The sequence below is a fragment of the Salminus brasiliensis genome, chromosome 10 (genome assembly GCF_030463535.1).
Source record: "Salminus brasiliensis chromosome 10, fSalBra1.hap2, whole genome shotgun sequence".
NCBI lineage: Eukaryota > Metazoa > Chordata > Actinopteri > Characiformes > Bryconidae > Salminus > Salminus brasiliensis.
In genome coordinates this window covers 38,065,109-38,089,577 of record NC_132887.1, presented here as the reverse complement: position 1 = coordinate 38,089,577, position 24,469 = coordinate 38,065,109, and the positions used below count along the sequence as shown (strand labels likewise).

The 24,469-nt window shown below is 44.2% G+C and overlaps 2 protein-coding genes across 3 annotated transcripts; one reads left to right on the top strand and one right to left on the bottom strand.

Moving 5' to 3' along the window:
- Nucleotides 1-1,831: 1,831 nt before the first annotated feature.
- On the bottom strand, nt 1,832-7,472 carry fam167b (family with sequence similarity 167 member B). The gene is given in 7 exon segments (XM_072690558.1): nt 1,832-2,540; nt 2,542-2,598; nt 2,600-2,647; nt 2,650-2,703; nt 7,237-7,278; nt 7,280-7,423; nt 7,425-7,472. Coding segments are annotated over 7 exon segments (501 nt in total). The 3' UTR covers nt 1,832-2,432.
- A 3,688-nt stretch (nt 7,473-11,160) lies between these two features.
- LOC140564497 (myotubularin-related protein 9) lies at nt 11,161-24,278 on the top strand. 2 transcript variants are annotated; one of them, XM_072690028.1, is made up of 11 exons: nt 11,161-11,422; nt 14,209-14,262; nt 15,366-15,474; nt 16,466-16,591; nt 17,355-17,528; nt 18,409-18,626; nt 19,186-19,347; nt 20,496-20,637; nt 21,599-21,819; nt 22,434-22,585; nt 23,740-24,278. In XM_072690028.1, exons 1-11 carry the CDS (start codon nt 11,238-11,240, stop codon nt 23,919-23,921), a joined length of 1,725 nt encoding a protein of 574 aa, XP_072546129.1. In that variant the 5' UTR covers nt 11,161-11,237; the 3' UTR covers nt 23,922-24,278. The 2 variants fall into 2 exon arrangements, with proteins under 2 accessions (XP_072546129.1, XP_072546131.1); XM_072690030.1 differs by lacking the exon at nt 14,209-14,262.
- The last annotated feature ends 191 nt before the right edge of the window (nt 24,279-24,469 follow it).

Sequence of the window (24,469 nt, the reverse complement as noted above, 5' to 3'; positions counted from 1 at the left end):
TAGCAGAAAAGGCTGTTGAGTGACTGAATGTACAGATTCAGCAGGAATTCTGAGCTACAGACTGAAAAGCTTGCTGAAAGCTCAAGAGCAGCTAACGCAGTACTGCAGTTCGCAGAAACAACCAGAATCCAGGCACTGAAACGTGCGGGAGAACGTGCGGGACCCCAGAACGGCACAGTTAACGAGGAGAGAACATGGTGGGGTCTGGATTTGGGGTCAACAGCATGAAGATAGACCCGACCATGGCTCATGTGAACGGTGGTTCAGGCTGGTTAAAGGGGTGTAATGGTCCGGATCTAAATCCAGAAAAGTTTGTGGACACCTTTCTAATGAGCGCATTCAGCTGCTTTAAGTTGCACCCATTGCTGACACAGGCGTGCAAATGCACACACAAACACATCCTGTCCAGTCAGAAAAAACGGAAGCCACTGTAGTTGCAAGTTAGCGTCATGCTAAGTTCAAGTAAGAGGGAAAGCAAGCAACCTGGATGAGCCAGGCTACTAAATGAGCCTGAAAACAGTGGAAAACACTCCTAAGACCACTCACTCGACTCAACTGTGCTCTCAGATATGAGGCTTTATCCTCTAAACCAGTGTGAATTGAGCCTCAGTGAGCCTCTGGATGTGCCTGGCTAAATATCGCTGTACATGGACCATTAGTTCTTCAGTAATTTGGATAGGTCGCTGTTGAGTCCAGCCGCCTTTAGCTTGAGCAGGTAATCGCTTGTTGCGGAATGTTTTGCCACTCAGTCCAACCAAAGGGGGCGTGGTCCAGCAGGAACTTGACTCGTCAAATACCCTATACTGTATAATCTTTTTGTTTTTTACATGAATGCATGAAAATAAAAAGACGTAAAGTACAGGGTGGTAAAGTTTATTATTTGACATAAATTAAAGATTTATTAGTTTTGGTAAATTCACAACAACTTAGGACTACTTCAAGCCCCCCAACACAACATCCTAGCCTCCCACGTTTAGCTTTTCATACACTTTTAGCAACATTAGCATTTATGGGAGAAGTATTTCTGTAGTCGGCAGAAGAAAACAGTGACAAAGCTGTGCTTGGATTAAAGCACATGCTGTATTAACCCAACCCACCCCCACCCGATATCTGACTCCTCTAGCCAGTGCAGTTATTTTTGTTCTAGAGTGATGGAGTGTCCGAAATCCTGACCAGGACCCCAGGCTTCCTGTGAGACTGCCTTTTGGAACAGTTCGAAGTCGGGATGAGACGGAGAAGCTGGGGGCGGAGAGAGAGACACAGCATTTTCTCCTGTGACCGGTCTGCCGGTCTGCCGGTCTGCCTCCACACCTGTTTCTCCCTAACCTACCTACCTTTTACAACACTGATATGATCCTGTGTCATCACCCACCATCTACAATGAACTGGCATTGGATTTCACTAGGTTTGATTGATCCCCCCACAGGAAACCACACCACCTCTACAAGACTCCTAAGACCCTGCATTCAAATACATACAATTTAAAGCCTCTCTGGATAAGGGCCCATAAGGGTCAATGTATAAGGCCTTCTGGGAACGGTGCACAACCATATGATCTCAAACTCCCCAAAGCTTGAATAGCACTACTCTACAGCTACAGTCTAGATGGGACTCAATCTGAGTGACTATCCTGCCTTAAATGACCCAACTGAAAAACGATGCAGGACCTAGGCCTGACCCTGGGGGTGCGGCCTTTTCATTTGGGAGTACTTTGGTTTCAGCAGGAGCCTAAGCCCTTCTCTCCCCCCCACAAATAATAGGCATTAAAAACACACACGTCACAAGATACATACATGAAACATACATGTAAGTGTTTAGGGGTTTCTATTGTCCCAGATAACATGCCCATGTGGGGTCTGTATGAGCGGCTCAATTAGGACCCAGAAACCTTAGTCCACGGGTTCCATTCTGACCCCACACATGGATGCCCACCAGGGTCAGTAAGGGTTTTAAACATGGGCCCCGTTTGGGTTGCACACTGCACATAAGGCCTAGATGAGACCCATGTGAGATTAGACACAATGGCCCAATTCAGGAAGCCCAACAGGGTCCCGGTAACAACACACTCAGAGCCCAAGCCCTCCTGGAAGCCACCTAGTGAGCTTCCCACGTGAGCCCCACATGAGCATGTTGGCTGGGTTATCAACCAAATATAGGCACATTGTGTACCAGGTAACAGTATCTAAGGCACTGGATCTCCAGAGCTAAGTCAGGCCCTGTTCTTTCCAATCGCTGCAAGCGAACAATGCAGCTGATTGGCCATTGTTGCCGCAGCAGATGCCTAAAAAAAAAGGGAAGGTTTGGAAAGCTGCAGCTTGGTCCTTTTGACCTTTAAGGCTGTGAACGGAAAATCCCTGATCTAAGGCTTGGCATCTTGTCTGCAAGTGTCATGGCTTGTTCCTTTGTGCTTGTAGCTCAGGTTCCCTCCCTCTCTAGCAGAGGGAGAAGCGCCTGGCGTTGAGGTTCATCTTGGTGAGGCCCATCTGTTTGAGCGGCGTGGACAGGGCGAAGGCGGCCTTCAGCGGGATGTCGCAGAGCAAGGTCGGACTCCTCGCCGCACTCCTCCAGCTCCAGCGTGGCGTCGTCCAGCATCTCTTTTGTGCCGGTGACACGCCTGCTCCACCTTCAGCTGGTGGATCTCTCCCCCGCGGCAAGGCGGATCAGCTGCCGGGCCAGCCGGTTATCCTGCAGCTGCATCTCCCTCTGCGGAAAAGAGAGAGAGAGAGAAGACGAGAACAATATAAGGGATGGATTAGAGCGAGGGAAAGAGGGACAGAAGAAGGTGTGGGTGCTACAGGGGGGCACCGGCCCCAGTGAAAATCTACCTGGCTCCTTAAGTGGCCTTCTTTTGTCGCTCGGCTTGCTGGAATGTGTGCCTACAGAACTGGTCGACTGGTCTTTGTGTGAGCTGATACGGTCATGCGGCCTCACATTTCACCGCCTTTGCCTGTGCTCCAGAGATCTTATCCATGCAGCCGGCTAAAAATTACACGCTTAAGCACGATGCCCGGCTCAGGCTCAAGCAGTCTCGCTCAGACGAGGCTGATCACCTATCTGGTGAGTAGCCAGAGAAGGCTCACACCCCTGCGAGTGTCGCAGGCGTACGCACGCACCTGAGCGAAGCCGAGCGCTGGTGCACCTGGATGGGATTTAAAGGTGAGCGAACTTGAGTCAATATTGTCCCAACAGTGACGCCCAGGAAGCTGTAATCTCCCAGACTCGCTTTTTTTTACGGCCATTGCTCACCGCTTCTCGCTGACGTATCTGAGTGATTAGCCCTGTTTGTTTGAGTGCTGCTTCAATGTGTGCCATCAAATAAACGGGCAATCTAATGACACATGGCCTAAATAATCTTCCGAGAGCAAAATCAAGGCTGTTGAATTGGGGCGTAGGCCTCGGGATCTCCGTCCAGACTGGGCTTCACTTGTTTTCAAAGCAGATCTTATTCAAATGGTTTGGTTCCCATCATTCCTAATGGTGCACACAGCATGTGCACCTCGCCCACAGCGCTGCTGAAACACCACTCTGCAGCTTCTGCAGCTTCTGGATGTAAACACAGCCCAACGGGGGTCATGAATGAAGCCTGCCAAAGCCCTCATAAGCTTTGTGACCCAACCAGACTATACCAGTGATCAGGAGAATGGGGGCAATCCCCATGGGCCAGTGTGGTGGACCCTGGTGGGAACCCTTGCATAGTGACATGAAAAAGGAAGTAGCTGCCAGTTTAGCGGACCCTTACCTCAACCTCAAGAATGAGCCCACAAGAGCTATACATCCACTGTTATATAGTGAATATATATCAGCTGTCGGCTATCACCTCCGGCCACCACAGATGTGTTTCTATTGGCTGAAATAACCCATGTGGTTACCTAGGTTGCATACCCAGGTGGGCAATTAATTCAACCTGAAGAAATGCATCCAAGATGTCCAATAGCACTGGTGACTTTTTGGACCAGTTACATTGGGCTAGCATGCACTAATCATGTGGACAAAAGTATTGGGACAACCTGCTCGTTCACTGTTTCTTCCATATTTAAGGTATTCAAAAACAGTTTCTCCTGCTTTTTGTTGGAGTAACTTTCTTTACTGTCCAAGGAGGAGGAAGGCTTTCTACTAGATTTTGGAGGAGCATTGCTGTGAGGATTTGATTGCATTCAGTGACAAAAGCTTTAGGGAGGTCAGATGGTTGGGTAGATCACCATATCCATCATTCCAGAGAACACAGTTCTTTCACAGCTCCACAGCTCAATGCTGCTGGGGGGCTTTATACCCCTCTAGCCCATGTCGGGCATTAGGCAGCATGGTGGTTGATGATCTATGTTATGGTCTTTCCGAGTGGCGTCCAGAGTCCAGTGTGTTTTCCATTGTTTTACATCATCATTGCACTAACCCCCAGATTATAAGGCCAGAGTGTAAGCCAGGGATCTCCAACTCTGCTCCAGGAGAGCTTCTGAGACCTTACGGTAGACTTTGGATACAACCAGTACTGCCTTCAGAAGTCACTGAAGTGGCTGATTGAGGTGTGTTCGATTGTTGGGTTGGAGCAGAAACCTGCAGGAAGGTGGTAGCTCTCCAAAAGAAGGGTTGGAGACAAAAGGTTTAGAACCACTGGCCTAAACCAGAGTGTTCTCACCACAGCACCACGAACAATCAGTGTACTTTACCTGCATGCGTAACAAACCTGAGTGTTTGCATAATGGTTACGGGTCAGTCTGGTGTTGAAGGAAGGCTTTGTACTGTGGCTGTTTGATCTGGTGGAATTATTTGATTATCTGACTGCTGTGTTTGATGTGCTGGCTGAATTTATGGTGCGAGATCTGAGCTCACAGACGTTAGCCAGACGTTAAAGTTTGGTCAAAGTTTTGATCAAAAATACTTTAAGTTGACCTCAAAATGTTGGTTATTTAACATCATTTAAAACTGGCAAAATATTAACTAATATTAATATTAGTAATATTTTAATATTACAATTTTAATCTAACAAGGTCAGAATTTTCAAATTGTGTGGATGTTCACATTATGCAGTTTAGCAGACGTGACGTTACTCGTGTTACTCAACACCATGACTTATAAACTTATCAACATCTAATAATGTTACAGTTTCACACTGTGTGGACGTTATCATTATTAACGTTTAGCAAACGTTGGGTTTTGGTCACCACACCTCACAACTCAATGTTCTTAATTGACCTCACTATGACACTGGGATGTGACGTTTGAAAGACATTGGATTTTGGCCACTTAACATCACAAACACAATTTCAAGCAAAAAGTAATCAAAGTAATCAGAAGTCTTATCAAAATATTGAGAAAGTATGACAAATGAAAGAGAAATTAACTCAATATCTCAATATCTCTGAATAATTCGAGGTTTACTGTGTATATAGTGTAAATTATTGAATCTACATTTTTTTTGTAACTGAGTGTCTTGCTGTCCCTTTCTGCTGTGACACTGAGAATTTCCCCACTGTGGGACTAATAAAAGGAATATCTTATCTAATCTTAATTAACTTGGTCACATGATGATATTGATGATGAAATACTGAGAAATCATCGAACAATTAAAAGTTACTTTCTTTATATATATATCTATATATGTATCTTAAAATTAAGTTATTTAAATGCATTAAATAACAAGATATGATTTCAAAATAGGGACCTGCCGGGGTCACAAGATGATGTGAAATCATCTCAAAAAGACGAGGTTCTCTAAATCAACAAGAAAGCATGAGAAAATACTGAGAAATCAACAATTAAAGTTACTTTCTTTAATACATATATATATATATTATATATATATATATATATATTATATATATATATATACGCATATATGATATATAACGCATATATATACACACACACACACACACACACACACACATTTATATGTATATATATATTAAGAAAGTACCTCAAAAGTATGTTATTTAGATTATATTTATATTAAATAACAAGATATGATGTCAAAATAAGTACTTGCGGGTCACAAGATGATGTAAAATAATTTCAAAATGACGAGGTTTTTTAAATTAACAAGAAAACATCTCAGAATACAGTAGAAAACATCTCTAATATCAAGAAGTAACAATAAAATAATGATAAATGATCTTATAATGAGAAATTATCAAACAATTTAAAGTTACTTTCTTAATACATATATATATTAAGAAAGTATCTCAAAATTATGTTATTTAGATTATATTTGTATTAAATAACAAGAAATGATGTCAAAATAAGTACTTGCGGGTCACAAGATGATATTGAGGATGAAATACTAAGAAATCATCGAACAATTAATGAAAAAAAGCATCTCTGTATTATAATTATAAATGATCTTATAATGAGAAATCAACAATTAAACAATTAAACAATTAAAGTTACTTTTTCTTAATACATATATATATATATATATATTAAGAAAGTATCTCAAAATTATGTTATTTAAATTCATTAAATAACAAGAAATTATGTCAAAATAAGGACCTGCAGGTCACAAGATGATGTGAAATCATCTCAAAATGACGAGGTTTCTTAAATTAACAAGAAAGCATCTCAGAATACAGTAGAAAACATCTCTAATATCAAGAAGTAACAATAAAATAATGATAAATGATCTTAAAATAATGAGAAATCATCTCAAAAGTATCATATTTAAGGTAAAAATAATGCCATTAGCCAGGAATGAGGTGCTGAATGGTTTAAGTGGTGGGACTGGGCTTCTTTAATGGACATCATTTAATAAAAGACCCAGACCTGCCTCTCTCTCCCTCTCTCTCCTCTCCTCCTCTCTCTTCTCTCTCTCCCTCTCTCTCTCTCTCTCCCTCTCCCTCTCCCTCTCCCTCTCCCTCTCTCTCTCTCTCCCTCTCCCATCTCTCCCTCTCTCTCTCTCTCCCTCTCCCTCTCTCCCTCTCCCTCTCTCCCTCTCCCTCCCCTCTCTCTCCTCTCTCTCTCTCCTCTCTCTCCCTCGTCCCTCTCCTCTCTCCTCTCTCCCTCCCTCTCCCTCTCTCTCTCTCTCTCTCTCTCTCTCCGTCTCCTCTCTCTCTCTCCTCTCTCACTCTCTCTCTCTCTCTCATCTCTTCTCTCTCTCTCTCTCTCTCTCTCTCTCTCCCCTCTCTCTCTCTCTCTCCCCTCTCTCTCTCTCTCTCTCTCTCTCCCTCTCCCTCTCTCTCCCTCTCTCTCTCTGTCTCTCTCTCTGTCTCTCTCCCCCTCTCCCCCTCTCTCCTTCTCTCTTACCAGCTCCCTCCTCAGCCACTCCAGCGCCTCGTCTATGGTGTCTAAACCCGCAGACGGTGCTCGCTCCGTCCGCCGCCTCCACACGCCCCTCTCCGGCCGCCCGCTGCGCAGGCCTCTCCCGCCACTCCACATAGGACGGCCGGCGGGTCTCCAGGTTCAGCTTGGCGGTCAGCGCCTTCACGCTGTCCCAGGTCCTCCGGTTCGCCCTCGTCCGAGCTGTGCTCTTTAAACTCCATCATCAACAACTGCTCCAGCTGTTTGAGCAACTTTTATACGGCGGCAGCTCGCTCCCCATTGGCTGCTTCCAAGAGAGGGGGCGTGGCTACGATCAGCCATAACAATAAAACCACCTATTATTTTATTACACCCATTATTGTGTATGTTCCTCTTGTGCCTGCTTACTCAACCAGACCTCTGAAGGTGTCCCTCCACAGTCCCTCCATTTCTGAAATCTCAAAAGTAATTGGACAGTGAGAGGATAAGCAGGTATATGTGGTCGCTGGTTCGAATCCCGGGTCATAGTGCTGCCTGCCATCAGCAGCCGGAGCCCGAGAGAGCGCAGTTGGTCTTGCTCTCTCCAGGGGGTGGGACAGCTTGCTCGTCTGCTAGCGTCTGCTAGCGTCTGCTAGCGCCTGCCGCTAATGCAACGTCACCAGGCAACCAATTTTCGGGCAACGCTGGGAGGAAAGCGCCGGGTGCCCAGCTCTCATGCATTGGTGGTGGCTGGTAGGGCATGTATCGGAGGAGGCATGTGTCAGTCCTCACCCGTCCAGTGTCGGGAGCCTAATATAATGATAGGTGGAGAGGCCTAACGAGTTGTTAGCTAATTGGCTAAATAAAACTGTCTAAAAATCTAAAATTGAGGAGTAATATTAGGAAATTTTTTTATTTGAAGTGTTTTAAAGATTATAAACTGCTGATTTTTATGTTTCTCTTGTATCCATCCACTTTCTTCCAGCAAGCCATTAACCCACTCTTCATTAGTTCATTAGCTGTAGTAGAACATGACCGTATTAAAGCAACCCTATGGAGAATGGGCAGTTCTTGCTCCTGGGCTCCCCCTACAGACTGAAAGTGTAATTTGTGATTTGAGCTACTACCAAAGGACACATGTTTTTCTGGACAAGCTGGGGGATACAGAACTGTCACTGAAAGTCATGTGAAGAAACACAAGTTATTTATATATATATATATATTACAAGTCATCAGAGCATCAAAAATACTACATTACATTTTACATTTATGGCATTTAGCAGACGCTCTTATCCAGAGCGACTTACAAGGTTACTGGTATTACAGAGGATGGCCAATGTAGTGTTAGGAGTCTTGCCCAAGGACTCTTATTGGTGTAGCGCAGCATAGTCACCCAGACCGGGAATCGAACCCCAGTCTCCCACATGGTCTGGTAACTCACTGGCATGTAGTGGTGTTATCTGTTGCGCCACACCAACCACACATACTACATAGTGTTGCTTTAATCTGATTTATAGTAGTAATGCACAACCAACTATCAACTATCCATTTAATAAACAATCAATTCATCAATACAGCTCATTAAAATGCACTCACGTCACTTGTGTGTGATTTATTGGACTTCTTGGAGCACTGTCCTGGAAGCTACTCAACACAGTTGCGTGGACTTTACTGGACAAGTCCATAAACTCAACATTGAGGTCTTTCAGTGTCTAGAGAGGCACCAACCATCATATATAGGAGACTCATGAACCCTCTCTGGAGACAAACTGACTGTCGGTGGTTGAAATCACCGATAACCAAGGAGAGGAGGACCCCTGGTGGCAGCCTGTGGGCATGCACTAAGAGGACAGGAAGTAGGGCCTAGGCCTAGGTTTGGCTAATGTAGTCATAGAAGCCCTTGTCTTTAGTATGTTCTTATGGCTGAGTACAGTCTAATTCTCACAGCCAGGTTCCAACATCTGTTTTGAAGCCTTCTCAGCAGAGTAGAAGCTGTTGATGCAGCTGATAAGGGACAAACCCTATGATTATAACCCTTGATGTTTCGGGTAGCTTCAGTGTTTTACCCAATCCACCGTGAGTAACGACTGACCAACCAGCTGAACCCACAGGCTTCTGCAGGCGTTTTTTTGCAAACCTTGCGAAACTCTGTCATTTCCTTCTGCTGTGCAGCTCTGCAGATCAGCCCACTAACCGCCCCCCCCCACACACACACACACACATACACATACACACACACATCCAAGAAAACGAAAGTATTTAATAATAGTCTGCTTATCAGTGGACCAAGCGGACTAGCCACACCTCAGACTGACCTACATTCTTCTGAATGTACAGCCAGCTCCAGTCCGAGGCTAAACCACGGTGGAGTCTCACTTCCACTCATCAAAGCTATTGTTTCGTTTTCCACCCGTATTCAGACAAGTCCCACCTCTCCCGCGCTGGGATTGGTTAGTGGTAGGTAACTGATAACCAGGACTCCCAATATTTATAGGAATGTCATGCTTTGCTGGTCTTTGATGGACAAGGTGGTTGAAAAACTGGTCCTCCAGGCCTAAACCGTGAGGTTGACCAGCCTAGCCCTTGACCAGCATAGCCTGTGTTTTCGTTTGAGTTTGATGAATTAGCTGGTCTACCAGCATGACCAACTTGACCCAACTGGTCATACTGGTTGACAAGTGGTCAAACTGGTCAACCTGTTATGCTGGCGGTCTTACGGGTTATGCTGGTCGGCTTGCTTGGTTAAGGTGGTCATGCTGGTGGACAAGTCTGGTCAGACAGGTCAACCAAGCTTAGTTAAGATGGTCCTAGCGGTTAACGCATGGCCAAGCTGGCCAAGCAGCTGGATAATGCTGGTTGACCGGTATGGTTAAGATGGTAAACCAGCCTGGTTATGCTGGTCAGCCAGTTTGGGTAAGATGGTCATACTGGTGGACAAGTCTGGTCAAGCTGGTCGACCAGTTCAGTTAAGATGGTCATACTGGTGGACAAGTGTGGTCAGACAGGTCAACCGAGCTTAGTTAAGATGGTCCTAGCGGTTAACGCATGGCCAAGCTGGTCAAGCAGCTGGATAATGCTGGTTGACCGGTATGGTAAAGATGGTAAACCAGCATGGTTATGCTGGTCGACCAGTTTGGGTAAGACGGTCATACTGGTGGACAGGTCTGGTCAACCAGCTTGGAAGATAGACCTGGACAGGCTGGGGAACGAGCTAGGTTAAGATAGTCAGACTGGTGGACAAGTCTGGTCAGGCTGGTCAACCAGTTTGGTCATGCATGTTGACCAGTTTGGTTAAGATGGTGAACCAGCCTGGTTATGCTGGTTGACCATTTTGGGTAAGATGATCATACTGGTGAACAAGTCTGGTCAACCAGCTTGGAGGTGAGGCATGGTCAGGCTGGAGAACCAGCTAGTTTAAGATGGTCAGACTGGTGGACAAGTCTGGTCAACCAGCTTGGAGGTGATGCATGGTCAGGCTGGGGAACCAGCTAGTTTAAGATGGTCAGACTGGTGGACAAGTCTGGTCAGGCTGGTCAACCAGCTTGATCATGCTAGCTAGCTGACTAGCTCGGCCAAGCTGGTCATGCTGGTAGACCAGCTAGTTCATCACACTCAAAAAACACCCCCTATGCTGACCATGAGCTAAACTGGTCAACTGGTAACTTTTTTTACTTTACTTTATTTTAATTTTCAGCTTTGATTCTTTTTAATTAATTAATTAATTTATTATCTATTTATTTTGTACATTTTTAAATTAAGTTTAAGTTGATTTTCTAGTTGATTTCTTCACCCGATTGGCGGACTGCTTGTCAGTATGAATTTCCAACCAATCACAGCACAGGAGGCGGAACTTGTCGGAAAACGAGTGGGTTTGAGAAGCTGAGGTGGGCGGGGCGCTTCGTTGCTAAGCAGCGAGTGGGAGGAAGGCGGTAGCGGTCGCTGTTCTGAGGCTGTGTCTGACAGTGAGCTTCTCCAGCGTGTATGGTGGTGGTGGTGGTGGTGGACCTCTCCCACCCAGACGGACGAGAATGGAGTTTTCCGAGCACATTAAAACGGCCAATGTCGAACACGTGCTCCTAAAACTGCCTTTCCAGCCGCCGGTCAGGGGCACCCTGTGCGTGACCGGCCACCACCTCCTGTTCTCGGACAGAGAGGAGGGGAGCGAGTGGCAACTTCTGCTGCTCCTCAGGAACATAGATGCCGTCGAGAAGAGGTGAGATTAGCGACCTGTGTGCAGAATATTGGGCTATAATAGTTATAAATATAATAATTTGACGATTTAATGAGGTTTAAACTAGTTTTGGGGATAAAAGTGAGATTTTATTGTAGTTTTTATTTATTTTATTTATCTTAGTTTTAGAATTAAACTCTGTTTTATTTGGATAGTTTTAGTTTCAGTTTTAATTTCAGCATATTTTCATCATTTTGAGCCTTCAGCTAGCTAACTGCTTTCATTCTAGCTAGCTATCTATCTATCTATCCACAGGCATGTAAAGTATTTGGACACCCCATTAAACCCTTGCCTTTACATATTTAAACATATGGACATTTAATCAGCATTAGATCAGTACTGAGAGATGAAGATTAGAAAAGTCAGAACCCCCTGCAATTAGGACCATGTGCAAGTGATCAGAACATGGTCAGAGAGGATCCTGGAGGAGCCTGTCTCTCATTTAAACCTCTGATCTTGATGGTTGAGGCGAGTGCTGAAGATCACCATGGCCAGAGAGCATCCAAGGAGCTCTCTGGGGCCTTCAGAAGTAAGGCAGATGAGAGTAGATGCAGGTGAGTCTAGGAAGGGGGTTAGAAAGATCTCAGAACTATTAGAAATCAGCCGTTCCACTGTCCGCTACATCATTCACAACTGAAACAACTGAGCAACATGGCCAGATCGGACCGTCCGAGCAAGTTCAGCCGAAGAGAAGACCACCAGATGCGTACAGAAGTCTCCAACAGTCCTAAAATGTCATCATGGGACCTCCAGGTAGCTCTTGCTTGCCACATTTGATGTCAAAGTACAGCGTCTACCATCAGAACGAGACCAAACAAGTCTGATTTTAATGGGAGACGTTCCCTTGCTGTCTAAAAAACCATCAGAGCAAGGCTAAAGATTCAGTTGTCCAAAGGACACTGTTCCAAATCCTCCATATGTTTAAATATGTTAAAAAAAAAGGTTTTCATGTGTTGTCCAGTGAAGTTGGTTCACGTGTATATTAACCTTTTGACCCTCAGGTTTATTACACTGTTATAAATCCTGCTATTAATGCAGAAACTACTGTGAATTATTTGGTAATAGTTTAGCATAGTGTGTGGCGTCCCACAGGGCTCTATTCTGGGCTCTGTGAAATTGTTGTAAAAGCAGTTATGAGGTGAGGAACTGAAGTGTAGGCCTGCGTATAGGCTTTTAGGGGAGTTAACCATACTACTGCAGTAAGTTTGGCCCTCACAGGTCTTTGTTCCTCAAAGCTGAAGCTCCCAGATGGCTCCTGTTTGCTCACTGCATGTGACTACCTGGCACCGTATGCACTGATCACAGAGGTCCCGCCTTTCTGAACTGTGTGTTGTGTTATACATGCAAATATTATTAAGATGGGAGTACGGGAGGTGTTTGCCTTGGCTTGCTTATTCGATGAATCATTAACTACTAACAGGCAGTACAGTGGCATGCAAAAGTTTGGGCACTCCTGGTTAAAATATCTGTTAGCGTGAAATAGCTAAGCGAGTAGCAGATGATCTGATTACCAAAATATTCGGATTTTCATTGAGTTTCAAATAGCAAAAAAGGAAAAATTACCAGCAGCAGAAGTCTTGGCACCCTGCATGGTCAGTATCACTGAAGCTAAGCTAAGAGTCTTTTAGTTTTAGTTGGGGGGGACTCTTCTCTTGGGCCGTCTTGCTGCCCTGTTCTTTTGAGGTCTTTCCCCATATTCTTGAAGATGTCTATGTTGGGGGGGGGCTGTGAAGGCCTCTAGCTAGCACCTCCTGGGTCTGTTGTGGATTTTGATGTGTTTAGGATCAATATCAGGCTATATCAGCCATCCTCTTTCATCCTCAGCTTTTTACAGTGAGATCTTTGCATCCAAAATTTGCTGGTATGTAGTTGAATCCATTCGTCCCTCTGCCAGTAAAACGTTCCCTGTGCCACAGGCTGCAACACAATCTCAAAACATGATCCATCCACCCCCATGCTTAACAGTTGGACAGGTGTTCTTTAAATATGGGTAAAAGTATTGGGACACCTGCTCATTTAATGTTTCTTTTTTTGAAATTAAAAGTATCAAGAGTATCGCATTTGTTGGAGTAACTGTCTCTACTGTCCAGGGAAGAAGGCTTTCTACTAGATTTTGGAGGCGAATTGCTGTGAGGATTTGATTGCTGATTGCATTCAGTGACAAGAGTGTTAGCGAGGTCAGGGTGTTGGATAATAATCACCCCCCAACTCATCCCAAAAGTATTCAATAGAGCTTTAACCATCATTCCAGAGATCCCACCGTTCCACTGCTCCACAGCTCAATGCTGTGTGCATTTGCATATCTGTGTCAGCAATGGGTGCAACGTGAAGTGGCTGAATACATTCGTTAGAAGGGGTGTCCACAAACATTTGGACATATAGTGTACCATTGCTCATTCTGGACAAAATCTTCAGTCCACAGTACTCACATAACTTTTGCATTCCACTGTATACGGTTACAGACGGTAGCTTGCCTGTTGCTGCACAGTCCATCAGCCTCATATCCCAGTCATCATTGGTCAGTCTCCGGCCACAAGAATGTGATTAGAAACTGACCTCTGACGAAAGGCTGAAGGAAGGCTTACACAGATTATGTCCACATGTCCTAAATGTACATCGGCAAGGTGGAGCCTCAAGGTAAAGGTTTCTAATAAAGTGGCCGGTCAGTGTTAATTCAATGAATAAAGGTTCATTTATATGACCCAGGCCAAGAAATCTCTAGGCCTGTGCACTAATGCCATTTTTATCCACTGCTCTCTCTGTATTAGTGTTGAGAATCTGCTAGGATACCCGCAGCCCTCCCAGGCTGGCCAAAGCCAAAGGTTTGATGCAGCACTCAATTCCATCCACCTTCAACGCTCGCGTTTTCGCCTCTGGAGAGCAAAACGTGGCTGGTCCAGAGAGAAGTTGCCCATTCCTAATGACCTGGTTTGTAGTCTGCTGTGACGATTGAAGGACACTGAGTTAGTACTGAAGTGGTGATTCAGTCCAAATTTGCATTTCATCTATCATTTCAACTGTTATTACTGACCTCAGATGCAGTCAATCAACCAAACACATGTTTAACATCTGAAATTTCCTTCTTTTGTTAGGAACGGGTGATGCTAGGCTAACATTGCTAACAAACGCTGGACTCAGACTGTCACCAATCTCCCCAAGAAATGGCTCAATCTGCTGGTCAAAGCACATCCAGATCTTTGCACACAGCTTTTGGTGTGTATGTACAGAGATGGAATTGATGACAGTCTAAGCCCAGTATTTACCAAACATTGACTGCATCTGGGGTCAGCCGTCAGCGATCAGTCATGACAATTACACCATCATGATTACCATCAATCAATCCATGTTTTGCTGATCGGCTACATAGCCTGACCATCACTTTTAAAAGGGCAGCTTCTGGTCTGGACAGCGGTTGCATTTGCAGTTTTACAGCTTGCCTCAAATGAAGAACATCCAGCGGCCTCAGAAGCTCCTTTTCCAGCTCGTTGCTTCTGTGCACTGCGTTGCTTTTATCACCGAGTTTGCCGAACCTGACTTTTACTGTCGCCTGCCGTCTTTCCAGTGTCTTTGCCTTCCTCTGTCTAGGCCTAAGTGTGCTGCTTCTCCTACCACACATGGAGTTTTGGTGGGTTTGCGCTCAAGGACGAAGGCCCAACAATGCCTTTGTGTCACTCTTCCTGCTTTTCTGTGTAAAGAGAAGGCGTGCTGGTCCAAACTGGTCAGAACATGTCCTGTATGTTGAGGAAACCAGACCCCCGATGGTGCAGATAAGCCGCTTCTCCTTCGTCGTCTGCTCACTGTGGCTTTCCTGCTTCCTCATAACTTTGTTTTGGTTTTGTCTGAGGCACCAAAGGCTGTGAAATCCCCTCCTACAACACCACCCTTCATGTGTGTGTGTGTGTGTGTGTGTGTTTTCAACATACAGGACAACTGGCTCATCAGGTACCATCATCATCAAATGCAAGGACCTGCGCATTCTCCAGCTGGACATTCCTGGCATGGAAGAGTGCCTGAACATTGCCAGCTCCATAGAGGTACAAACTGAGCAGCTGCTGTCCCATAGGAATGAATGGGGTGCATATACCCACCCAATCCACCACACTGCTCAGGAAACACCCTAACAACCACCTCAGACTCCACATCACCAACCTGGGATATACCATATCAACCACATAGCAACACTGTAGCATGCATCTACCAACCCCATCTACTAACTCCCTGGTAATCATTTGGAATACCATAGCAACCACTGAGCAACGCCATAGCAAATACCAGCCACTTAGCGGCTCCATATACACATGGCAACCATCTGGGATACTATAGCCCTAGCAACCACCAGATTCACTCAGTATCAACCACCCAGCAAACCTTAAGCATCTCCATACCAACCCCCTAGCAATGGCCTAGGATAGCACAGCAACCACTTAGCAACACCATAGCAACAACTTAACAACCACCTGCCTTTCCATTAAGCAACTCCATAGCAACCAGCTAGCATCACCATAGCAACAACCTAACAACTGTTTCGGAACACCATACAATCCTACGCCCTTGGATAGCACAGCAATCACATAGCAACAACCTAACAACCGCCTACTATACTATTAAGCAACTCCATAGCAAACACTTAGCAACACCATAGCAACTGATTGTTGTGGTGTGGTGTTCTATTAGTGGTGCTTGTTTGTGGAGATTATACAGCTGTGAGTGCATTTCAACACCTGGGTGGCCGTTAATGCAGGTGGAAACCACCTAGCAAACCAACAGCCAACCAACCATCTGGGATACCACAGCAACCACTATATCAGAAACACTATAGCAACTACCAACCACTTATACTCCTCTAGACCACACCATGGAGCATGGAGAGCTTAGGCTGAATAGGGAAGGGGTGTCCACAAACTTTTGGATATATAGTATCTTTATTTTACTCACTGGTGATCACTGCTACTTCTAAGGGTTAGTGTGTGTGTGTGTGTGTGTGTGTGTGTGTGTGTGTGTGTGTGTGTGTGTGTGTCTTTTCAGGCTCTTTCCTCCTTGGAGAGTGTGACAGTGATGTACCCGTTTTTCCACCGGCCACGTCAGCTAAGTCTGAACGACCCCTGGGGTCTGTCCTCACCAGAGCAGGACTACACACAAACAGAGAGACTGGTGAGCTGTATACACACACACACACACACACACACACATACACAGACGTCAGCCATTCTAAGACACTGTTTCATAACCCTAAAGGAAGACAAACAGGAAGCAGTTGGCTTGGCACAGGAAGTGAACTATTGCTGGTGTGGGGCACGTGTGGGACCTGCTCTCACAGGAAAGCAGCACTATACGGGTGACAGCTCTCGCCTCAAGAGTCTGTGTCAGGCTGTTTGTGTGTAGTTAAGTGGTGTTGGATTTAAGTGCTTTGCAGAGTGTTTCAGCCTGAGGCGTGAAATTGAACAGCCAATCGTAACAGACGTCAAATATGGACAAATGTTTTGGGACACTCTCTGAATCTCTTAGCTTGTCAGCAAATGCACATACACAGCTGTCCATGAGGGGGCACTCAAAACGTGATTCGTATTTATTGCAGTGGTGTAAAAGTGAATTACTTTACCCAACTGTAGGGGGAGCCCCGGTGCCAAAAAGACTAATTCTTGCATAACATTGCTTTAAGAAATCATAGATATTATTGCAGGCCAATAAATGTATGAATAAGTAGAATAATCTGGTCCAAGTGAGTTTTAATTACTTTACTTTTTTTATTTACTTAAACTCCTCTGTACATCCTCATCCTATGGCCTGTTAGTCCGTTACTACAGAGCAAAATGATTTAAGATATCATCTTTTTATTGTTATTATTATTGTTATTATTATTATTAATATTGACTGCTTTCTCTTTTTTGTTCTTCCTTGTATTTTGGTCCAACAGTGGGACAGGTGGAGGCTGAGCAAAGTGAACTCTGATTTCTCTGTGTGTCCGTCGTATCCGGGTACCGTGATCGTACCCAGTGCTATAGATGACGACACGCTCATGAAGGCGGCGCGATTCCGTCAGGGGGGAAGATTCCCCGTGCTCTGCTACTGTCATCATAGAAACAGCATGGTGAGAGAGGGACACATTCATTAATCAGCAATACTGTAGGTGGATAGGACCTAGTTGGTCTGTAGAATTATATAGAATATATAATATAGAAATTAGTTTGCATTTAACATTTCTTACTTCTGCATCTCAGTTTGATCAACAATCCATGTTGAGTTAACCCTCAAAAGCATTTGCAAATGAGCTGCAGCTGAAACATGATTACACACTGTTCAGTCTTTTCAGTCTGTGGCTCCTCCCCCCTCAATTTGTTTACTGTTTATTCACATCGGCAGGATCGAAACTCCACTATCACGTGACGTCCCCAGACTGGGAGGAAGGCTTCTAAAAATAAAGCGCTGAGCTCTTGCTAGGCTTTGAACTTATGATCTCCTCAGACAGCAGTTAGGCCGTAGGGCCGGTCTAGAGCTGTGAAATTGCACTACATAAAAACACAGTTTGGATTAAATGTATCCTTCCCTTCTTTCTCAGACACAGAAATGCACATGGTTTCACATCTCTAGAGAGGAGCAACTGTCTCACTGCTTGCTTATCAGGAGACTCAGGAGGTCATAAGTTCAAATCCTTTCAACACCACAGCCCTGCATGGTCAGGCGTCTGAGAATAGGAAGGATTTCCCCATGTGATAGGGGGAGCTCTGACCTGCTGATGGGACTAAACAGATTAAGGGGGCGGGGCCACAGACTAAACATCTTACACATTAGTATTTCATCAGTTTCAGCCGCAGCTCATTTGCTAATGCTTTTGCGGCTCAGTTTTGCTGCATTTTTTACAGTGTACCTGTGTTTTAGGAAAGAATTATAGTAGAGAAAAATGAAAGAATCTGTGAGGGAAGCTCAACACCCATAATAAATAATGAAAAGTGATTCTCATCATTGGCAAGGTGATCATGCGCAGCAGCCAGCCCATGACGGGGGCCAATAGGAAGAGGTGTAGGGAGGACGAGCTCCTCCTCCAGGCGGTGATTGACGAGTCAGAGTTGGGTTACATCATAGACACACGCTCCGCCCAGCAAGCTCAGCAGGCCAGGATGACGGGAGGAGGGTTCGAGTCTAAATCCTTCTACCGGCCGTGGAGGAGGTTACACAGACACATGGAGAGGTACACATTACTAACACACCTTCGTGTTTCTGTACAGCTTCCTGCTGTTGTTGTCATATCAGAATCTCATAATCTGCTTGTTTTCTGTTTGAATTTCTTTACAATATTAAAAAAAAAACATTTCATGAGGAATGGGCCAAATGAAATTACCCTTATTTATTAAACCTACATATGAAATTTTACAGAACCTTCTCCTCCTGCTGAAGTTACTATTGTGGAGAAAATCTTTAGGACTTCTACGATCTAGGCAGTTACAACAGGCGATATCTGACTGACCATGACGCCTCTGACCCTATAGGCTATCTGCATGTTAACCAATGTAATATATTCAACGCACCTCTAAGCTTGGATACTAGTATGGAGACCACAGTACTCCACACTACACTCTACCCAAGTGCTCATACTTGGTTAATGCTAATAGAATACTGTTAAAGGCATCTGTAAAACAAGCAGATGGGGTGATTAGTTTTACCATGTGTCTAACAGTACCTCAGTGACTTGATCTCTCTGTGTGTGTGTGTGTGTGTGTGTGGGTGTCTGGGTGTGGGTGTATTGGCAGAGGTAAGGTACTGCAGGAGAGTTTGATCAAGCTGGTAGAAGCATGTGGCGACCCATCGCACAGTATGGACCGCTGGCTGAGCAAGCTGGAGAACTCCAAGTGGCTGTCTCATGTTCACAGTGCTCTGTCCACAGCAGGCCTGGTGGCAGAGTGCGTGGAGAGGTGAGCTCTGTTCTGGATCTATTCCTGGAACAGATCCAGTTCTGGTTCAGTTTGGCGGGGAAGCCGTGGCAGCACTATGACTGGGCTCAGTCGGCCTAAGCCCCCTCATTTTTATGATTTCGCTACATATACAGTATATTCCAAATTTCAATTGTAACAAATAAACTAATAACAGCAACCAATGAGAGCCAATAATTCAATGTCATAATCCAATAACATCTAAATCTAATAACTAATAAACAATTAACTAATAAGATAAAAACATCAAATAATGTAATACCAACTACTAAATAACATCTACTAGTCTAATAACATCTAATAAACTATTAACATGTAATAACAACTAATACAATAATAAGTAATAACCTAATAACATCTAATAGTCTAATAACAAATACAATAATGCAATCTCATAATGTAATAACAACTAATAAACATGTAATAATCTAATGAAAACCAATAACAGCTAATAAACTGATCATATCTAATACTCTAATAAATATCTAATGTTCTAAAAACTATTAACATGTAATAACAACATTTAGTAGTCTAATATTATTTAATAATCTATTTAACTCCTAATGGTCTAATTACAAATAATAAAATAACAACATCTAAAACAGCTAATAAGAACTAATAAGATCTAACAATTTAATAACTAATGAACTAATAACATTAAATAATGAAATAACAAGGAATAACATCTAATAACATTCCAGTTTAAACAACGGTGGCATTTAGCATCAAGTCTCTCACCATTCTGGAGATTTTTCGCCCAACCCAGAGATATAATATCCAATAATCCAGCTCATATTTAGTCTGTTATTGATGCAGAACACAGTGATTTCTATGGACTGATAACTGTAACCAATATTAAAGCTGAGGGATAGTGTTGGAATTACATTGGCAATTATCGGGGACCAAGCACTCAGAAATTATGGGCAGTATTTTTAGACTGGCCTTATTTAGTATAGATATGGGCTCAAAAGGAGATTTTTGGTAGTAGGACTCATGAACTATTAAACATTTACATAATTAAAAGCACATACCCGTGCTAATCTGTTACTTCTTTGGCCTTCTTACATGCACAGTCCCTACGCTCTGTGAGCGGCTGCAGCCATAGTTCCAGTGGTGTATTTTTCTTACAGGGACAGTCACTCGGTGCTGGTGCACGGCTCTGAGGGCACGGACACCACGTTGCTGGTGACCACCCTGGCTCAGCTCATCCTCGACCCTGCCTCCAGAACATTCAGAGGCTTCCTTCAACTCCTGGAGAAAGAGTGGGTACAGGTGAGGGAGTGTGTGCGTGTGGTGTGTGTGGGTTTCTACAAGCTGATGTAGGAAGCGATAACGTCTCCTAAAACTCGACAGTCACGACTCAACACTGTTTAAATCCTGTTTACAAATCCTGTTTATATAGTCACCGTGCCGGCGTTGCGTGCTCCGCTGGCTTTTCCTCGTCAAAAATGACACGTTAGTGAGCTCATGCATTTTAAAGACCAACGCTCAGCGCCTGTTTGAGTGCCAAACTAGACAGAGAGTCTCAGAATTGAATATATGGTGCTAAAAAAAAGGTTGGTAAAATACAGCAATGAATAAAACTACTAATAAATAAAACACGTATATATATATTATATACACATGGCATCAAACGTTGCTAAGACACTAGGAGACATAAAACGGATGGAAAGGAAAGTGTTATTAATGGTAATGAGGGTTAATTTATTGATTTTTTAAAATTAGTAAATAATTTAAGAATGAATGAATACTTTAGAATAAAAAATAATTTAAAATAAATAAACAATTTCTTTTGCAATACTGACATATTGTACATAAATGGCATAAAAAATTAAAATAAATAAATAAATACATAAAAATTACAGAAAAATGTTGAGTCATAAGGGGTTGGAAAGGGCTGTAAAAATACATAAACATTTATAAACAATATCTAATATAATATTTAAATATGTTTTGTATGTGCAATGAATTTTATTAAATGTTAGAACAACATCCAGTCAGTCAGGATTGTCTCCTATGCTGGAGAATTAGAAGGCAACTTCAGCTTCATCTAAAGCTTCGGATTGCCTTCATAGTGGGCACTTCCGAAGTAGCTTGATAGCTACTGAATGACCTTAGCTGGTGTCCTGCAGGAACACCGTAAAGTTGAGCCCCACTCCCATGGCGTTACTGCTATCACCAGATCCCGTGCTATGGCCATCATGATTCTTGTTGTTTGTGCCCCATGCGTCAGGCAGGACACCCGTTCCAGCAGCGCTGCGCCCGCTCGGCCTACTCCCACGCCCGTCTGAGACTGGAGTGCCCGTCCTTTCTGCTGCTGCTGGACTGCGTATGGCAGCTGTGGAGGCAGTTCCCGCTGGCGCTGGAGTTCAGCGAGGCCTTGCTGCTGAGGCTGGCACAGGACGCCTACGCCTCTGACTACGGCACCTTCCTCTGCAACAACGAGCAGGAACGGTGAGGGCTAGCAAGCCTTAACGGTTAACCTGAACCCTAATCCTAACCCTAAACTAACCTTCAAAATGACTGTTTATTGGGTCTGAGCAGTACAACCGACTAAGGCGCTGCCACTATGGTCCTGGGATTGCTGGTTCGAATCCCTGGTCATGCTACTTGAGTTAGAGAGGGAGCTCACAATCGGCCTTGCTCTCTCAGTGGCGGGTTGATGTCACTTCCTCCCCATGTCACTCCTTGTGAGTGTTGGTCAGCACAGGTGTCTGTTAGCTGTCCTTCGAGCGCACTGGCCACCTACTGATGTGATGGCTTCACATGTGCCGGAGGAGACCTGTGCTAGTCTTCATCCTCCTAGTGTTGGGGACATTGCTAGTGATAGGGAAAAATAAATATAACAATATAACAAATGTCACTGATATTTAGGCACAACAAAAAAAATGCCACAACAGTGAGAACTGTAAGGCTTAACTGCGTCTCTGTGTTTTTTAGATTTGGTTCATAATTGATGTATTTGAGCTCAGTCACTATTGATAAGTCAACATGTGTTCATTTGCCATCAGTAATGTTTTGAATGTTCTCCTCCTCCTTCTTCATTCTCCTGCTCTCTCTGTTCTAAGATGTTCTTTGGGGGTGAGGGAGAACACCCACTGTTTGTTCCAGTTCTTGTTGCAGTGTGAGGAGAGAGAGCAGTACATTAACCCACTTTACGAACCCACAGAGCTGGCAATCTGGCCTTCAGTGCATCCCCAGTCCCTCCAGCTGTGGACTGGTGAGTCTGTTAAACACCAAACACCAAATATTCAGCTGCTTACTTATTATCAATGATCCAGTTGTTGTCATAGTCAAAGCATATCGGTTAAAGAACCAGGTTTGTTTACAGCTGTAGTAATGGTTTAGGTTGAATGCATACAGTGCCGCAATGTAAAAGTATTAGGCATGTTTGAATGGACTGGATTTCGGCTGTTTTAGGCCTGATCCAGTGCTGATCCTTTGTTTTTACCGCTGCTGGCGTCCTCTAGACACAATTAATAAGCGTAATTCACAGCCGTCGGCAGTGAGGAGCGTTCTTAGACGGTGACAGAACACTTTAGAGGTCTAAAGTGCTCTGAGCATGTGCCAAATTTCTGAAAGAATTATGTGGGGGCTTTCAAAACAAATTTTAACGCACAAACGCTATAGAAAACCAAGTGTTTTAAGATATTAAACACTATAAAACAGTCATTTTAAGAAAAGTCTCAGCTACACTGAAGCAATCAGTCCAGAATGTCGATTATAGAAACTGAACTAAAAACACTAAAGAGATTTACTGCAGCTCATCCTGCCTGTATTATCTATAGAAGCACAAAGATGGGGTCAATATCGGACGAAATGCTGCGCTAGACCGAATCTGGGTGGGAAAGCAATTGCATGACATCCCTTGTGGGCTATGCACCAATCAGCCATAACATTATCACAACCGACAAGTGAAAAAAACATTGGTAATCTTCATCTACAGTAGCTCCTGCAGCAAGTCACTTCTTAAAGGTGATATGTTGTTGGAAGCAGGAAGGTGTAAGAATGGCTTGACGACTGGGTCGGAACCTCTCCAAAACATCAGGCAGGCCAAAAGTGCTAAAGAAAGGACAACCGGTAAACCAACGACAGGGTCATGGGCACCTAAGGCTCATTGAGGTGATCTGTAAAGGCCCCACTGCACCACTCTTGGTGCCAGACACCACAACAGGACACCTTCAGATATCTTGTGGAGTCCATACCTACTCAATATTTGGCACTAATTAGGTGGTACTAATGTTATGGCTGATCATTGTATAGTATCTACATATCCTGTTTCATTCTAGCGATTTATATGAAAGCTTGAGATTAGTTACACCCGTATGAGCCAAGCTGTTCGAACCTCAACCTCCCTGTCTGATTTGTGTATAGGCCTGTTCCTCAGGTGGACCGAGCATGCTGAGGCCATGGACGAGGCTCGTGAAGAAATCTGGGCCATCGTTAAAGAGCACAGCAAGAGCACTGGGCCTGTGGAGACCACTTACACTCCTCTTAACCTTTGTGACACCTTCACTGCCATGGAGAACCTCATGGATGAGCTGACTATACTTTGACCTCAAGCCAAGACTTTTCACAGTTGTTATTCAGTTTGCTGAAGGTCAGAGAAGGGAGAAGGACACCTGACGACTGCGTCGACTGCCTGCAGTACTGGATGTTACAAAGAAGTCGATAACCTGTCAATGACACTGGTCTTGTATTGAACCACTGGAGTCGGCACACTGGACTTTTCTTCCCAAACACAGAGGACGTCAGGTGATGATGGACGTTCTGGCGCTCTTCACACTGTGGTCAGTTTATGACTCAGGAGTCCGCCTTGTGGATTTGAGACTTCACAGCACGTTTGCCAGTGTTGAATCTCAGAATGTCTTACTACTGTTTAAAGTTAACATAATTAAACATATTTTAATGAAGCACTTCTTTACATCCTATTGTTTATTTCTAGCTGTCTTATCATATGGGGCCCTATTTTAGGGACCTTCAGTCGAACCTCCAACCGCACACTGTGCAGCTTAATTTAGGGCGTGTCGGTGTGTCTTTGCTATCATAACAACGGGAAAAGTACACCTTGCGTGGCTCAAAACCCACAACAGTCATGTACTAA